The sequence below is a fragment of the Crassostrea angulata genome, chromosome 10, assembly GCF_025612915.1.
Source record: "Crassostrea angulata isolate pt1a10 chromosome 10, ASM2561291v2, whole genome shotgun sequence".
Lineage (NCBI taxonomy): Eukaryota > Metazoa > Mollusca > Bivalvia > Ostreida > Ostreidae > Magallana > Magallana angulata.
Genome location: NC_069120.1, coordinates 3,377,899 through 3,396,640, shown reverse-complemented (window position 1 = coordinate 3,396,640; position 18,742 = coordinate 3,377,899). Strand labels below are relative to the sequence as shown.

Below are 18,742 nucleotides of genomic sequence, written 5' to 3'. Positions count from 1 at the left end.
CTATGTTAAAAATTGATCAGATATTATTAAAACCTTTTCTTGCCTATTTTCAGTGATTATTATCATAACAAATCAACATAATAAAAAATAATAGGGATGAGAATTTTACAAATAATATTTTATTTTTCAATTGTCTCAATTCCGAATGTCCGTTCGATTATTTTCGCGCGATATTTCAATCTGACAGACGAGCTATGGTATCGTGTAAACAATGAAGAGACGAGCGGAAGAGCTCCTTTTTTGTAAGCTATGCAACTTTTCGACGACTTTCAGTAGTCATCTACAGAGACACAATAATACCGAGAAACATCTTCGTAACTGTAGAATTGCTGTCTCCGACGAGGGATTGTCTTGCCAAGGCCAGAATTACCAAGACACGGATGTCGATGACCGCAAGGTATATGTTCATTACTGTTAACGACTGGGAATGATACACATATATTCACTATTGTCAAGGTATGATCAGTACCGTTAACGACTGGGAATTGATACACATGTATTCACTATTGTCAAGATATGATCAGTGCCGTTAACGACTGGGAATTGATACACATGTATTCACTATATATTGTTAAGGTATGATCAGTACTGTTAACGACTGGGAATTGATACACATGTATTCACTAATGTCAAGGTATGATCAGTACTGTTATAACGACTGGGAATTGATACACATGTATTCACTAATGTCAAGGTATGATCAGTATACTGTTATAACGACTGGGAATTGATACACATGTATTCACTATTGTCAAGGTATGATCAGTACTGTTATAAAGACTGGGAATTGATACACATATATTCACTATTGTCAAGGTATGATCAGTACTGTTAACGACTGGGAATTGATACACATGTATTCACTAATGTCAAGGTATGATCAGTACTGTTATAACGACTGGGAATTGATACACATGTATTCACTAATGTCAAGGTATGATCAGTATACTGTTATAACGACTGGGAATTGATACACATGTATTCACTATTTGTCAAGAAAACACAAGCAACATCAAATTGTATACACAGAATAACCTGTACCTGTTCACTAAATCTAGTGATTGTAGTTACATTTGTACAGCATTTGTACTGGGCCTGTTAATTGTTTCAATATTTATAGACCCAACAAAAGTACGTCACTACTCCATATATATATTAAAATTAGCACATGTTAAATTAAATTTAAATTATTTAAATAAAAGAATACAGAGAAAATTCTATGGGACACTCAGTAACTTAGTATTTTAAAAGATCCAGTACATTATTATCATTAGATTTAGCTACGTAGCTTGATTTAACAACATATATAGCTTTATTTACCTACCTGAAGTAGGTTTATTTATAGCTATACTTAATCATACTCTTTTATTAAATGTACATTTGTACTAAAAGTTGCACTCAGGTGCAGCAATAATTTTCAACTTTGAACTGAATGATCTGAAAACAATTTAAAAAAAATCACTCTTAAAAATGTAGCTTTTTTTGCGCAAATGCAGCCAAATTTCTAAAAGTTTTGGGGCTATGTATAACTGTTTATGTGTTACCTAACAGATACTTCTTAAATGGAATGACAAAGAAGAACAGTTCTGGTTAGTTAACATGATGATTGATTGGTAATAATTCAGCACATTGTGAAGTAATCACACTTATCCATGCCTCATCGCACACAAGGTGTCATACAGTTATTCAAACAAAAGAAATGCATGTTTTCCTTAAAACTGCTCAAAAGCAATGATGTTTTAACTATTTCTGCTCTGAGTTCCTTTTATAATACTACATTGGACAAATATAGGTTGACAGTTCCTTGTGACTTTTTGTCTGTTTTACATAAGATGCAAAACTGCATAAAGGTTAGAGCTAAATAAACCTACTTCAGGTAGGTAAATACAGCTATGTAGGTAAATCAAGCTACGTAGCTAAATCTAGTGATTGCATGTACATGTACTGAACAGAACCTGTTTAAAATTTTAGACTAGTTCCAACTTAAACGTGGAGGAGGAAAGCACAATCCTCGATAAAACGGTCAGCTCATCGGACTCCTTTGATGAAGATGATGGTGGGGATGATGATAGTGATAATGGTGATGATGATAGCGATGATGGTGATGATGATGTTTTGGTGACCAATATTCCAAGCAATGATCAGCCATGGTTCCCATTTGAGTCGAAGCTACAGATGTACTTGTATATCTTGATTCATTCGAAAACACATACTTTAGTAAGCATAGATATATATTAGAGAGTCATCAGCTTCAGAGAGAGGGAGAGGGAGGGAGGGAAAGAGAGAGAGAAGTTATTAAATTGGATGTATCTAAATGCTGATTTATTATACCCCCGCTCCGAAGGAGAGGAGGTATACTGTTTTACCCTTGTGTGTCTGTCTGTCCGTCCATCCGTAACAAAAATCTCTGTCGCATTTATCTCAGCAACTATTTATTGCAGTTGCTTGAAATTTTTACACTGTGTTTGTTAAGGCATGCCATATCATGGGATATATTTTTGTACCAATCGGACGTCAACTTCCTGTTAAATGAGTACTTTGTTTATTTTAGCCCAAATTTTCATCAAAGATTTCTCAGCAGCTATTTATTGCAGATGCTTGAAATTTTAACACACTATTTGTTTAGGCATGCCATATTGTGGGATATATTTCTGTACCAATCGGATGCCAGCTTTCTGTTAAATGTCGACTTTGCTTATTTTGCATATTCACATCAGAGCGGGAGTATCACTAGTGAGCATTGGCTCGCAGATATCAGATATATGTTTATTCATATTACAGAATATTTGAATGGTTGCCATTTGATATTTTTAGAGTGATGAAACAGCCAAGTTTATCTGGTTCATTATGAAGGAAAGCGGAATAGAGATGCCTTCTTTTTCCTCAGTTAAAAGCTTAAGGATAAGTGGTGATATGAAACCAGAAAGTCTGCTGTCACGTGTAAGCATTTCATATCACCAATGGAAAAAAAATACATTGAAAAGAATGCACTGCATGTTCATTATATTGCTCAAATGCAAAATTTTAATTGATTTATATATAAACAAATTGGTAGGACCTTGATATAAAAAGTATTACATGTATATGTAACAGAGACACTTATTTCCTCTGCTTTGATTTGAAGACCCTTCTGGATGCCAGTCCAGCACTCTACTGATGGAGCTAAAGGGTTATCCCACTATAGTCAGAGCTAGTAGAAATGCCATATAACTGTTATTATTTTGTTATTTAAATAAATATTATATATTTTCTTAAATAGGAAGAAAGTAAGGATGGAAACCCTTTTTGGATTATTAAACCGTCAGCTTTAGTTAGCATGGCTTTGTCACATCCTGACACTGCAACAGATTTACATAGGTGCAGTATTATACATATGTTATTTCATTTCTTTTTTACGTAAATTAGTCGTCTGAATTATAAAGATATTTAGTTAATCAACATTGTGCTGTGTGTTTGTGTGTGAGAGAGAGAGAGAGAGAGAGAGAGAGGAGGAGGAGGAGGAGGAGATTATTGTTAATTCTTAAAAATATGTATACATGTATTTAGGTATGGGAGAGTATCAAGTGATTATGGCCAAGAGAGAGAGAGAGAGAGAGAGAGAGAGAGAGAGAGAGAGAGAGAGAGAGAGAGAGAGAGAGAGAGAAGGAGAGAGAGAGAAGGAGAGGGAGAGAGAGATTATTAATTCTTAAAAAATATATATTTAGGTATGGGAGAGTATCAAGTGATGGCCAAACTTTCATAGAAGAACAAGCAGATGGTAGTAAATGGGTAAAAGAAATTCAAACCCATTATGCATCAGATGGACAGAGAAGTTTTTACTCAGGTATATTAGTACTTGGACAATGGTGCATGCATACTTATATATACTTATACAATAATTTTAATAAAGTTACATTAATATATATTATGAATCATTTACAGGTGATTTTGTATCCTCATCAATTCATGATCTTGAAGACATCGGCCAGATTAGTACATTTTTGCAAGACATCCAGGTTAATTCAATTTAAAATACATTTTTTAAAACTTATCCTGTTTAAATACTATATGTACAAGGGTTAATCCAAAAGTAATGTCACACAAAACTGCACAGATATTTTCTGACATATTTATAACATAGAAAATGATAGATTCTATGAATTATTTATTACAGTACGACATTTTATACGCCAAAGTAAAAATCTTTCGGAGGAGTACAATTCCAGGACTTGCAAGAAAAAGGTACAACCTGGTATACATGTACTTATATTTGCATATCCATTGTTCTTTCCCACTGTAAGCCTATACAGAGGAACTGCAATTATTTTTCTATAATCGCAATTGCTCTGTCTGTATACTATGACGTCATAAAGGATACATTAAAGTCTGAATGCAATACCTAAATGTCTAGGTCTAGGCTAATACAGGGTATTTGCGAGTGGTAAAATGCAAATATAAGTAATAAACAACGATTATTTAGCGAACATGGCGTTATGAATAGCAATTGCTCTGCTGGCATATTTTCCATGATGCGCTAGCGCGCATCATGGAATAATGCCAACAGAGCAATTGCTATTCATAACGCCATGTTCGCTAAATAACGTTGTTTATTTCTTAAATGTTTAATAATTGTAATTTTTCAGCTTTGTAATTATTTTACAATATTGCACTGTTGTATATATTCATTTCTATTTGCCAATTTGTACTGACATTAAAATATTGATAAGAATCATTTACATTACATTTTAGATTAATTTCCATGGACAGGTTTGAGATGTGGAATATTGGACACTTATCTACATTTCAGAAGATTCATGAATATACTTTTTACAAGTCTGTGAATGAGAATGTGATTCAAGTAACAGATGATGTAAGTATTATTTTCAGTTTGATTTTTTTCCAAATATCATTATGATATTTGCAAAATTGTAGTAGGGTTGAACCAACAGTAATGTCACAGATGTGCATGATAAAATCTTGAAAAAAGTGCATGTCTGGCCTTCTTATTTCTTGATAGAGACACAAAAAACACAGCGTAGTGAATAAAAATGGACAGTAACGTTTTTCTACTTTCTTGAAAACGGTAAGAAAAAGTACTTGTTATATATCTTTTTTTTATAATTTATGTATTTTATGTCATTTTTTGTACCGCAGGAAAAGAACAGTCTTGTATCTCCAAATCCACATAAACTGAGATTTCAGCCAGTGTACACTGTACCTCTGAACCTTTTTATGGATGATACAAGTGCCAACAAGTCAAAAAAATGGAAACCTCTTCACTGTACACAGTTGCAACTTGCAGGAATACCTAAAGCGAAAAAGCAGACGCTGAGTTCCATAAAGTTTATCAGTGCTTCTGCAGAGGTTCCCATTCTTGAAATGGCCCGTGTTGTCATTGATGACATCAAGAATTCAGAGGGGTAACATTATATTAAATTGTTAAATAAATGATATGTTTATAGTCTTGCTGGCAAAGCAAATTGTCTCACATGATTTCTACAGTACATATTACCCCATGGCAAGACCTGTACCACTCATAGCATCCACAGCTCCTTGGGAAGCATATGAGCAGATAGAGTTGCCATATTATAATGCTCTCTATCACATAGCCAGCTAGCTCATCTCATGTACTACATATGTACAGGTATGTTTAAAATATATAAGAATTGCTTCATTCCTTTTGCAGTGGTATTTTGACATTTGATGCCAATGGGAAAGAAAAGGTGACAGTCATACCTTTCTTATCACTATGTGTCTGTGATTTCAACATGATGGCCGAAGCATCAAACCACATGGGAGCAAACACATATAAATTTTGTCCCAGGTGTTATGTAAGTTGTTTTTATTTTTAAACTTCTTGTCCTGTTTGTTGTACATGCCCATCTCTTTAAGTGAGCTTTTCTGATAAAAAAAAAAATTGTTGTCATGGTCCTCATTGTAAATGATTCACATTTTCACTCATTGTTATCCTCGGTTGCTTAACCACTTTAAATGAAACTTCGCACAAAACATCCTTGGGTGAAGAGGATTCAACATCATGAAATAAACTTCCTTTTTCAAGAGGTCCATCAACATTGAAATTGAAATGAAAGTCACTTCTTATTTCAAGAGGTGCATCGACAGAACTCCAGGTTTTCTCTCCATTATACTGCTTTCATTTAAAGCAGTGTAACGTGAAGAAAACGTTGGGGTTCCAGCGATGCAAGGGGAAATAATTTAGAATTATTTATGTTGTTTCTCCTTATTTCTTTTTTATACAAACTATAGTATTCGGTATACACATTTGTGCTTCTCTTACATTCTAGGAGATTTTAGTATTTTGGATACATTTTAAAATTATGTAATTATCAATGTATTATCAAATTAAGCCAAATCTTGCCAGAATTAAACATAATTATAAAAATTATTTTAAGGCTGACAAAGATTCTTCAATATGGAAAGGGGCTGAGAGAGATCCTGTTGCTACCAAAAGGATTTTGGAACATTTGGATGTTAACAATAGCAAAGAGTTGAGACAAAACCATGGTCTGAAACCATACCCAAATCCTCTTTGGAATATTTTGAATCCACACAGGTAATTATATACAGCCTTTAATTGTTTAAGTTTCTTGTTTGTAATTAATATGCATTTGCTAAGTTACTGTTCAATACTGACAATATTTATAGGAAATATACCATTTCCACCCTGTGCAATATATAGAACATAATGCTTGGCAATTGGCAAAATCTGTATCACATCCCATATATCAAAACCTTGTATTTTCGACGTTCAAAGGTACTGTAACGTCATTTATACTGAAATGTTCAAATAATGACGTCATAGTTTCCACATCAGATATTCACAGAAATAGAGAATAAAATCCGAGATAGTTCAAATAAAAAATGCAAAGGTGTTCCGGAAAGGTGTAATAAAGGGTGATGACACAATATGTGTGAAAAAGGCGCGTGCCTCTGTTCATATCAAGGGTGCAAAAATCCTGTATTAAATACCATGTATATAATAAAAACCGAAAATTTACCTACCCGTGTGATAGAGATGGAATATAAAGACATGGAGTGATTCTTAACAATAATCATTCAACACAAGATGTTTTTTAGTGTTTCTTTGATATTTTCTATAAGTATATGATATAAAAATCATGCCAAATTTTTTATCGTATTCTATATATATTAGTCCTTGGTCGCTGTATATCAGATCTCAGTCTAATATAGGAAGCGTTATAAAAATTGCCATGTAATAATCTACTTAGTTGTCAATTCCATTTTTAGCTCACCGAGACAAAGTCAAGGGGAGCTTATGCTACACTTCATTTTTAGCTCACCGAGACGAAGTCAGGGGGAGCTTATGCTATACCCTCGGCGTCGGCGTCCGGACCTGGTTAAAGTTTTTGTTGCAGGTCCTGTATCTAAGCTATTACTTGTCTTATCTTCACCAAACTTGCATGGATAGATAGATGTGTTTGTTGATAAATGATATAACATGATTCCTATGATATAGTATTGTATGGTATGAAACAATATTGTTTCATATGATACAATATAATATCATATGTAATATTATAAAAAGTTATATAATACGATATGGTATTATATCAATTTTTTTGATATTTTATGTTATGATATTGTATCATGATATCGTTATGTATAGTATTGTATATTATGATACAATATTGTATAATATTATATTGTATTATTAATTTATTATTTTATCACATGATACTATTACATAAGATTTTGCAAAATATAATTTTGTATCCTATGATACAATATTGTATATTCTATAATATTGTATCATACGATATTGTATAATATGATATTAGTTTCTGTAATATAGAATTATATCACATGAAATTGTATAATATGATACTGTTATATTTTATGATATCGTATCATATGATATTGTATAATATGATATTGGTTTATAATATGATATATTATCACATCACATGAAATTGTATTGTATGATATTGTAATATATATTATTGTATCATATGATACAATATGTATAATATGATATTGTATTATATAATATTTTACTTTATCACAATATATTGTATTATTTGATATGATACAATGTTGTATCAAATTATATTGTATCATATGATACTATATCATATTATTTATAAAAAATGATACAGTATTATACTATATTATACAATATAATATCATATGTTTCAATGTTATTATGTTTTATGTAATATGATATTGTAATATAATACTATATTGTTTTTTATATTATGATATTGTACTATCGATGTGATCAAATACAATAACATATACAATACAATATGTCATATCATACGTTACAATATCATATCTCATCATTGTTTATTATGGTATTTTATTGTATTATATGATATATGTTGTAAATATGATAGGATGCAATATTTGATTTTAAATTATTGTATTAACATATGATTATCATACAATTTTTTAACATATGATATACGATATTGTGTCAAAACAGAATCCATGAATATCCAAGATCATAAAGTATGATTTTCATTTAATATGATAAAGGTGGTCTCATAAAGGTGAAGTCTCATAAGGGTGATGTCTCGTCTCGGTGAGCTTTGTAATCTGTGATTACCTATGTTTTATTTTGATTTTAATCTAGAGATATTCCAGTGGGAATACTCCATTGGTTATACCTTGGGATTGGAAAACATTTACTGAAAGCCTGCATTCAAGAGTTACCAGAAATGAAGCAGGAACAGCTTTGCATGCTGATTGAGTCTTGTGACCAAAGTGCATTTGGGACCAAAGTATCAAGGGATACAATTATATACATTGACAGTCGCCAAGGAAAAGATATAAAAACATATGTAAGGACACATAGTAAATGGTGGATTCCTTTTTACCAGTTAAATGACAACTTTGTTTAAATTGTATATTTACATTAATTTAAATCAGGGGTATTGCTAGTGTTTATTTTATCTATGAATTAGCATCCTGATAAGCCTGATATGTATAATTTATTTACTTACTTGCAACATTTATGAAATATATTGTGTCCACTAAAATTATAAGCAATCAATCTCCATTCCAAGTTTAAATAACATGCTAAACTTATTGTAATAACAACTTTATTAATATGACATGTGGATTCTTTTGTAGCTTCAGATTGCACCTTTTCATTTTGCTGTGGTAGGGTTGGAAAGGCGAAAAGTGGACCTTCTTTGTCAACTTGCAGAGGTTATAAGTCTTCAACAGTTGTAATCATGTAAACTGAAGTTGATTATGAAATTTAGTGAAATAGTTCGCACTAAATGAGTTCTCAAATAGGAACAATTTAATCTATTAAAAATTTTGAATTTAAGAAAAAATTAAAGTTCCTTATAAACTTTTCATTATATTGACAGATCAGTAAAATCCTTACATGCAAAAAGGAGTTTAGTGATTATTCTTTGGAGAGTCTACAGGATCGAATTGATACCTATTTGCTTGGAATCAGGAATTATTTTCCTCACCTGCAGCAGAAGGTCAAGACGCATCTTTCTGTTCATGTAGTAAGTTTAGTATGGTTTAAAATCTTCTTCTTTGCTTCAATAATTATATGTCGAGAAAAATATGCATTATGAATGAAACTGAATATTATAAAAATTGACAAATGAAAGGCCTGAAGGTCTCTTTTTACCAAACAGATTACAATTTTTGCCCCATGGAACTCATGTATTGATAATGGCCAGATTCCTCAGACACTTGCCACCCCACCATTCGAATCTCTTTTATAATTGATGTTTGGAAACACAAAAATGTTCCTTTACAGACCTCTCCTATTGCCTGTATCCTGCTATGTAAGAGCTTATATATTTATATAGCCAAAATATGTGTATGTGCATGCTTTTTTTAGGTAGATGACATACTGGACCATGGTCCGATGGATGCGTACAAAGAGGATGCTTTTGAAAAGATGCATGGTCGCATTCGAGACCAGCTGTTTAACCAGAATTCTCATGCTAGAAGCAGGGACACCGCCATTGCTTTTGCGGAAATGGAGGTCCTGAACCACATCCTGACAGGTGGTTTTTTCCCAAATGGTGAAGAATGGTGAGAACTTGTTTGTACATGTTCTGGTATTTCTTGAAGGATCATAATGATTTTCCATGTACATTCTTTTCTATCAGCTATTGAAGTTTTCATATTGAAAATTCATTTTAATAAAACAATTAGCTTATAGGCAAGATGTGGGCTCTATGGAATCAACATGACATTCTTTTATAATGACTTGTCAACTTCTGTAAATGATCAAAATTTGCATAAATTAATCATAAAGGTTGCAAGCATCAGACCTAGTGCAGAAAACCTCCAACTCCCAAGAAGTAAGAGGATTTTTGGGCATGCCATCATCCGAGGATACGTCATCTAGTTCCATGAAACTTAGAAAAGCCATAAACAGAGAGAGGGGATCACTGGTATGGGAGACTGTAGATGATGACACTATACAAATGCTGTCATCTACATGCATATCAAGGAACATACCGGTAAATTTCACGGGGGCCAAAAGGAGCAAGTTTCGCTCAGTTAGAACAAAAGCAGATCAGCTGGCCAACAAAGGAACACCAGTTTTGATCTATGTTGACGACAATACGGTACGTAAGGATACACAAATTTGATATTGTTACAGATTTCTCAACAATTATTAATGGCAGCTGCTCAAATTTCAACTCACTCTTTGTTAAGGCATGCCATGTAGTACACAAAGAATTCATTTTTGATCAAATTCTATGTCACCTTCCAGTAAAGTGTTGATTTTGCTTATTTTTTTGCATATTATTTAATATGTATATCAAACTGATTGTATCACGAGTGAATATTTTATTGTTTATGATTTAATATGTATATAAATTTAATGATCAAAGAAAAATTGTAGGAAGAAGTTGGCATATTTCAAGAGGGATGGCTTATTTCCACCAGAGAAGGTGCTCGAATTGAACTAGCCCAGATTCAGAAGGTGAAGCTACAGAACAGCGCTAGAATAGCCGAGTCACAACTTGAGAGAGTTGCCATTTCAGAAGAATTTCTTTTGGTACCTGTATCAGATGTTCTCAGTATTTTGAGTTTAGTGCATGACTGTTTGAGTGAGGGATGCCGTGTGAAAGATGGCTATTTGAATGTTTGTGTTGAGCAAGAGATGAAAGAAGTGAGAAAGAAGTTTTGGAAGCACAAGAGGAATGCTGTTTATTTATTAAACAAATTCAGTTTTGCAAATGCAAGGTGTAAATATTTTGACTAATGTTTTGATGATTTTTTAGTATTTCTGGAGCTGGTTTATTAATGTACCGGTAAAATAGATAGTGCTTTGTAGAAAGATTTTGAGAAGTATTTTATGTTCTGTTTATGATTTAATTGTTAAGTAAAACTGAATCAGAATTAGCTAGATCAATGACATTGATGTATACAAAAGCCATGTACTCTAATGTATAAACACCACCATATTTTTGATATGAATGCTTGATTTTCTAACTTGGTACTTTGTATTATTTTTTCCATATTTTTCATTCAATTTACATCAATGTTTGCAAATGTAAAGATAAACATACCATCTTAATTATTGATGATATTTTTTTTATTTTTACTGTGGACATATGTTTTATATTTGGATATTCACAATAGATGAATCAGTATAAATCAGATCATATATTAAAACTGTTTATTAATTCCAACAAATAGATGACGATTTAAAATATGTGTAAAATTTGAGTAAATGATAAATAAGGACAATTATGTGGGTTTTTATCAATTCAATGAATTGATTAAAAAATAGTTATTGAATGAAATTGAAAGTGAATGTCTTGATTTGTCAATTAGTTTTTTGTATGCATATCATATAATTTTCAGGCGAAATTCGCAAAAATTTTATATGAATTTGATACAAATACATAATCGCATGAAAAACATGCAAAAAATTATTCGCATGAAAACTGTACATTTTTCATGCGAATATCATGCAAACGTATTCGCATGATATTCGCATGAGAAACTTTTCGTCTGATTTTCGCATGATTAGCGCATGATTTTCATGCGAAAAGGAAATCGCATGAAAATTATGCGAGCCACTTTTCCCTGTGTACATACTGTAGCTTCATATTTTTGTTTTGTCAAAAATTGGTTGCAAATAATACAGAGCCAGCACATACAGAAAGCAATTCCAAAATAATAAATATATTAAATATTTGAATTGAATTCAATAATTACCAAAAGACTGTAGAACATCTCCCTATCGAAGAATTTCATATTCAAGGCGTCTGGATCGACAACTACTTTTTAATTCATGGTGATATATATACACCAATTCCGAATAACAAACAGCTGTCACAAAACAAGATGCACGATTCTTGATATACGTTACATAATTTTATATTTGTTTTTGTTAGCTCACCTGAGCTGTAAATTGAGTTAAGGTTTGTTAATATAAAGATTTATCCGACTTTAGTAATATCATTTATGTTTTCTCATGCTGCACAACCTCACCGCAGCTCCGTTTTTGCTGCCTGATAAATGAACTCAACACTTGTGCATGATGAAATATGTCATTTATTAAAAATGACGAAAGTAAAGAAAAATATAAACAACATAGTAGGGGATCAGACCCAAAGCTGTTCACACAAAATGTTAAATAACTTATCAATATGCTGATCTCCTTAAAATACAGAAACAATATTTTGTTCAAAATTATATACAATATATACAAAACCAGCATAAAGATGGCACCTCAAAAATAAAATATGCCATATGCAAAATAACAATATTTTGTACAAGGCCTGGGAAAGAAATGCAACTTATCTAATCAAACATAAACATGAAAAATACAATAAATAAGCAAATAAAATTATAGCATTCAACACATAAATACAATTATTAACATAATTGTTGTTTGTTGTCCATGGCATACTATCTCACTGTTTCTTCTTCGCCATAACGACAGCGTCAAATTTGGCCAACAAAGCAAACATTCTTTGTAAACTTGTTTTAGTCATTGATGAGCAGAACATACTCTTTTTAAGTAATACTCTTCAGTTATCAAAACCATTTTTGGAAATGAAAAAGGTACCTACAATATCATTCTTAGAGAGCTTTCTTGATTGAATTAAAAGAGCATGATTGTCATGGTCATTTTTTGATTTTTAAAATCTTTTTGAAAAGAAACAGCTTCGTATATACAAATTTATGTTGAAATATTCAAAATTTTCAGCTCATGAAGCTAACATGTTAAGGTAGATTTGATTGGTTACTTGTTGACCATCCAGCCTCTCAAAACTTTTGCGCAATCTTTTTGATACAAGATTTTTTTGCAGAATCACCTATTTCATTTTTACATCAGCTATGTATATAATGGTTGCCTGGTTACAGTTTCCATATATTGTGGAAAATTTCATGTTTATTTCTGTATCAAGAAGAATTTAATGCATTTGTGTCCTATTTATCACACCCATAAAGCAAGTGGTGATGAAAATAGAACGTTACTTCCTCGAACCTCTCAATGAGAGCTTGTCATATATTCAAAGAAGGCGGGTAAAAACCACATTCCAATTCCTATAGGATCTTTGATAATAACTTGTCTGTATTCTTCAGAAGCTGAACTTTTGAACATTTTTATTATGAACGAATATCGATATGTTGAATTCGAATTCCAACTGAGGTCTACTTTTTGATTTTAGTTTCTACTAAGACAATATAGTAATTTGAGAGGTTCACATGTCGGGTAATGTTGCTCAGGTCAGCGATATCGCCCATTCACCTCTCGTTTTCAAGTTAATACAGCAATCCCATTATATTTTTTTCCACATAATTTATGGTCATGCATCAATATCACGACAGCCCCAGGCTCTTTGTTTTTTTTTAAATATAGTATGGCAACTGCGCTTATGTTAAAGCTGCACGATGTTTAAAATCTTCAACATTTAGTTTTGATACAGAGAAATAAAACAAGCATCTTCCAAATAATATTCACTCCTATTTTAACGAGCTTAAACTTGCCTTATGATTACAATGCCCGTTATTTTTGTATCAAATCGAAGTTAACAGCATAACCGAGATCAGATTTCATCGGTACTCAATCATCTGAAGAGATGAAGAATTTGATTTTTACTTTTTCATCACACAATCGGGAATAAGCCTTTATTTCTTTAATATCAATGTATATTACTCCTTTCTGCTATAAATATATAAATATATAACTTGACGTACAGTAAATAGTTATCAGGTTCCCAACTCGCTACTGGTGCGTAACAATTAAACAATTAAGACTCATGAACCTATTGAATTCATTGATGAATTTATTGAATTCAATCTGCTTTGCTAAAACCACATTCAACATCTCTATAAAGAATTGCTCAATGTGTAGGAAAAACTCAACATTTTGAGTGTTTTTAGGTATAACTATGTGATTATTGTTTTGAAATATATTAGAATTTAATACAGACAATGTTATATAAATTTTTCGAATGCATTATCTATTTCTATTTGTAACTTTTGATTGATTATGCAATTGGTTATTATTTTAAGGAAATAATGAATAATAATATAGAAAAAGGAAACTATTCACTGGCCATGAAATAACTCGGTGAATTTTGTCAGGCAAGTGCTTGCACACACGAACTAAGCAATATCTTGTCATGAGATGTTGAATGCAAATACTCAGTATTCCCATCAATCTTTTGCTTATCACTTTTCAGTATTCTCATTACTTTAATTATGCTTTAAGTGCTATACTCCCATATACAGGGTGTGCTGTCCGTCAGCTCACTGCTACAACGCACCTTGGTTCAGGAATTAAGGAACTACTTGCGGAAGTGTTTGACAGATCCACCCTGTGGTCTGCCGCCGTTATCAGCGTACATAAAGACATAAAACCAACTTAAAATTGCTTAATTTTTTGTTTAATTGAAAGAGAAATGATAATAATAGGATACATAAATAAATAAAATAGTATTTAACAAACAGACAATATCATTTACTTCTTGAATTGTATACATGCATGTATGATGTTAAGGCCGTAAGACTGTAAGGCGGTAGAAAAAGAACAAGACATTTATAAGGCATCTTCGCTAGCCAAGGGTTTTCGGTCCACTTTGCTCCCCATAAACCCTTGGCGGATTTCATTACGAAAACTCGGTGATGTGGTGGCGCTATCTAGCGAGCAATTTGAGTTGCGCCCCTTGCATATTTACATTTTAATCGAATTAAACAACAGGTTATATACACTCTACGGCATTAATACAACTTGAAAACATGTTGACTACCGAATATCGGAACATAATTAACGATGCTATTAAATACGAAGTAAGTTATAAACTAGGGAAAGCACGGAATGTTTTATTCATAGTGTTTTGTAAGGACCTGTACCAGGAATGAAAAAGTCGCCGATTTATATGAAAGCTTTCATGCCATAACACCAGGTATCGTTGTCGTGAATATTGCGGACCAAAGAAATTTAATGAAACAGAGCTCACTGAACCTTTAAAAGCAATAACCATAAGCAGGAACGTATATACTAACGGGATAGGCAACTTCTACATTCGCCATGTTTACTTCCCATGCTATCACGCGTGCCTTGACAAGTTTGTAGAACTATGGTCAATCCCAGTAAAATATATAGGTTTTTAAAACGATCTGGTTATATCATCGTTGGGGAGGCACTGTACTCGAGAACTTGTGTCTCAATTTGTTAAAAGCACCGAATGTTTTACCAAAGATCACACATGTGTTTTCTTTTAAAGTTTATATTTACAAGCACTGCGATTGGATCAGCTACTCGCAGCTGCAGCCAATCAAAAAACAGATCTTGTCACCGAGTTTTCGTAATGAAATCCGCCAAGGGTTTATGGGGAGCAAAGTGGACCGAAAACCCTTGGCTAGCGAAGATGTTTATAAGGTAAATCAACAATATCCTAATAAACGGGATCAGTTATATCGTTTACATGGTCACACTTGATACTGTAGCAATCCCATACTCCTTCTTTGGAAAAATTAACAAGTTGATTTTTGCCTTTTATATAAAACACAACTGGCCTCAGGTTCATGAAGCATTTTAGGTTTAAGTCCAAAAGTCCATTTTTTATAACAGAAACATTGATCATAAAATTATGCTTGAAATTTCTAACTATGAACGTGATATAAATACACATTATAATCATTATAGCATATCATGTTTACAAAGTTAACAATCACAAAACAATTTGACAGTGTACAAGTTTTGATTTTAGTCTATAACTGATACATGATCCCTCAACTCAGTCCTCAACTTAAATCCTTACAAGAAAAATACATAAATTTGAGGTCAAAACTTGAGTATTAACTTGAGGAAAGTTGGTGACGGCGGGGCTTGATCTAATAAACTATCTATGTTAGTTGCGATGTCCTATAAAGCCTGCGAAGTGAAACATACTACTTTTAGTGTTTCCAGTATTTTAATGATACACACTATCTTGTAGCGTACGACATGGACACAGATACCGATGGTTCTCGCGATACTTCAGAATCGTGTGTAGAAGATGGGCCAGTTGTTAACTGAGAAGCAAAAATCCTATTCATGACCTTGCGTTGAAAAAAATCAAATGTATCCTTTCGGAAAACTATGTAGATCCAGGGATCAACTATAGAGTTGGTCACAGAAATTCGTAGAGCCACCAACTCAAACTGGCCATTTCCAGATAGGGTTCCAATTGCATGACCAAATATGTTAATCTATAAAACATAGAACAATTGTGATTTTATCGCTTGTCGATAGAAATATATTTTTTTGATACAATAACTGTACCGTATATAAATGAAAACCTTGCTTCAATCTTGATATACTTACCAAGAGCGGGGTAATGCATGAACTGAACAGGATAACAATCAAAAGAAGGAAAGCGATGATGTATATGTCTTTCTTCTTAGGTTTCTTCTTCTTTTGTTGGATGTTGCGGCACACATTGAAAATAACAGTTATATTGAGCGCTGCAGTGGTGCCAAGAACCAGGATCCCCGTCACTGAATACAGGAAAGCAAACGCTTTGGTATCACTATGAACAAAATCCAAAAAGCACCAGGAGCCTGGGAAAAAGCTCAAACTTTTATGTCCTGCCATTAAATGGAGGCTAGACATCACTGCCGAAAAAATCCAAATTCCTGCTATCATTAAGATGGCTCTCCGATTCTTTGTTGGCTTGTTATAAAAATGTGGATAAAGGATCGCTAGAAAACGATCTAAAGACATAGCACAGACAATCAAAGCCGAGGCCAGGATCGTAAACATCAAGATGAACGCCATGTAGTCACACATGGGCTGAGGATAATCATACTGGAACTGTGAAGCGTAACGGACCATCGCCAGGGGGTAGGACAGGAACACCCCACCCCCGTCTGTGATGGCAAGCCCACAAACAAAGCGGTAAAAGGGGCGCCATTTGTGCGATTTTGCTGAACAGAAGAGAATGACCAGTGCTAGAATATTTCCTACCACTCCGAAGACAAGTAAAAGTGAAGCCGGTGCTGGTGATGGCCAATTCGGACTCGTTGTCTCAATGGTGCTGCTATTGATGTAAAGCGTTGTTTCCATTTCAAAGTTTTCTTCCGTTTTGCCTTTTTTCGTCTATAAGGACATCTGTAACCTTTTTTTTTTTATCTGATTTGTTATATAAATCAGATAAAATCGATACAATCAACTTCCTACATACATATGTTCAATGGATTTCCCTTAGCACACCTAATTGTTATAAACACAGTGTCTTCATATTTCCTGCCTGTTAGGAAGAAGATTGTAATTTTTAAATGCCGTAAGCTGTTCTATAAAGTAAGACAGAAGTGGTGCTTCTATGTTTCCTCTAGTCATTCATCCAGACTTGAATATAAGTGTTGAGGTGTGAGCACTACTGCATGGTGTGTCTCTCGTCACATTTAGACCTCTTACATATCATGTAAGGGAAGAGGCGAACAGTGACACTAGTGATCCGGTCAACACCTAGCATCGTCCCTACAACAATAAGGTCATTTAACACAAAGTCGGATAATACTTTCAAGTCAAAACTTAATTAAAACACATTATTGCCAAATTGTTATATTTATACCACCACCAAATCCCACCTCACACCCAAAAAGAAAATGAGAAGAAAATTCTTGAAAACATATCCAAAGTAATTTCCCCCTATAAAACTCGTTCTAATCTCATTTTACATGAGCCGACTTTTATAGTATAATGATTTAAATAAAATCATTAATCTGACTTCACACACAAATTTATATTTTCTTTTTTCTTAATTACTGAAAATTTTGTTTGGTCGGTTTTGAAAAATAACTAATGAATAAGTGGCATCGTGTCCATTGTCAATGAGGACACTTCTTCCCACACCAATTACCCCTTCGCGCTAACATCCGTGCCAACGAGAGATATTAATATAAGTTGTAGAACTTGCTTATCAGTGGTTGTAAAATAAATAAAGTTCAGTTTGTTTTTTTTTAATGAGGACACTTATATAACCACTGTCCCAGCCGTCAGCGACGTCACTGAAACACTTAAACAGGGACATTCATAAGTTTTAAATTTCGAGTATTTTATTTTCAATAGAATTCGAGTATGTCAAACTGGATACTGGATAAATGTTTTTTTGGTCTTGTGTAGGGAAATAGTTGTTGAATTCCACCGGCTCAATATCAGAAAGAGTACACGGATGTTATTTATGGAGAACAGATTCCTCTTGATTGCGCAATATATATGCTGTATTTTTATTCTGTAAAAAATGACATGTGGTGATAACAAATAAGTTCACTGTGATATATC

The 18,742-nt window shown here is 32.9% G+C and overlaps 2 protein-coding genes across 5 annotated transcripts; one reads left to right on the top strand and one right to left on the bottom strand.

The window, feature by feature from the left end:
- The first annotated feature begins 190 nt into the window (after nt 1-190).
- On the top strand, nt 191-11,535 carry LOC128167635 (uncharacterized). 3 transcript variants are annotated; one of them, XM_052833456.1, is made up of 17 exons: nt 191-397; nt 1,972-2,217; nt 2,815-2,940; nt 3,260-3,357; nt 3,705-3,823; nt 3,922-3,995; nt 4,154-4,221; nt 4,729-4,849; nt 5,134-5,399; nt 5,666-5,810; nt 6,393-6,553; nt 8,597-8,804; nt 9,097-9,174; nt 9,342-9,488; nt 9,833-10,029; nt 10,256-10,571; nt 10,853-11,535. In XM_052833456.1, exons 1-17 carry the CDS (start codon nt 212-214, stop codon nt 11,213-11,215), a joined length of 2,919 nt encoding a protein of 972 aa, XP_052689416.1. In that variant the 5' UTR covers nt 191-211; the 3' UTR covers nt 11,216-11,535. The 3 variants fall into 3 exon arrangements, with proteins under 3 accessions (XP_052689416.1, XP_052689415.1, XP_052689417.1); XM_052833455.1 differs by having other exon boundaries at nt 260-1,850; XM_052833457.1 differs by having other exon boundaries at nt 260-1,876.
- A 945-nt stretch (nt 11,536-12,480) lies between these two features.
- LOC128167810 (prostaglandin E2 receptor EP4 subtype-like) lies at nt 12,481-18,230 on the bottom strand. Of its 2 annotated transcripts, none has more exons than XM_052833727.1 (3): nt 18,033-18,230; nt 16,784-17,938; nt 12,481-16,668 (listed from the first exon to the last, which is right to left on the bottom strand). In XM_052833727.1, the coding sequence occupies exons 2-3, from the start codon at nt 17,522-17,524 to the stop codon at nt 16,405-16,407; spliced, it is 1,005 nt and encodes a 334-aa protein (XP_052689687.1). In that variant the 5' UTR covers nt 17,525-17,938; nt 18,033-18,230; the 3' UTR covers nt 12,481-16,404. The 2 variants fall into 2 exon arrangements, with proteins under 2 accessions (XP_052689687.1, XP_052689688.1); XM_052833728.1 differs by having other exon boundaries at nt 18,049-18,230.
- Between the last annotated feature and the right edge of the window lie 512 nt (nt 18,231-18,742).

Coding starts and splice junctions, on each gene's coding strand:
- LOC128167810 (XM_052833727.1), bottom strand. CDS start 17,524: ATGGAAACAACGCTTTACATCAATAGCAGCACCATTGAGACAACGAGT. Junction 16,669..16,783: donor CATGCATTACCCCGCTCTTG/GTAAGTATATCA, acceptor TATGTTTTATAG/ATTAACATATTTGGTCATGC.
- LOC128167635 (XM_052833455.1), top strand. CDS start 1,653: ATGCCTCATCGCACACAAGGTGTCATACAGTTATTCAAACAAAAGAAA. Junction 2,941..3,259: donor CAGAAAGTCTGCTGTCACGT/GTAAGCATTTCA, acceptor TTTCTTAAATAG/GAAGAAAGTAAGGATGGAAA. Junction 3,358..3,704: donor ACTGCAACAGATTTACATAG/GTGCAGTATTAT, acceptor ATATATATTTAG/GTATGGGAGAGTATCAAGTG.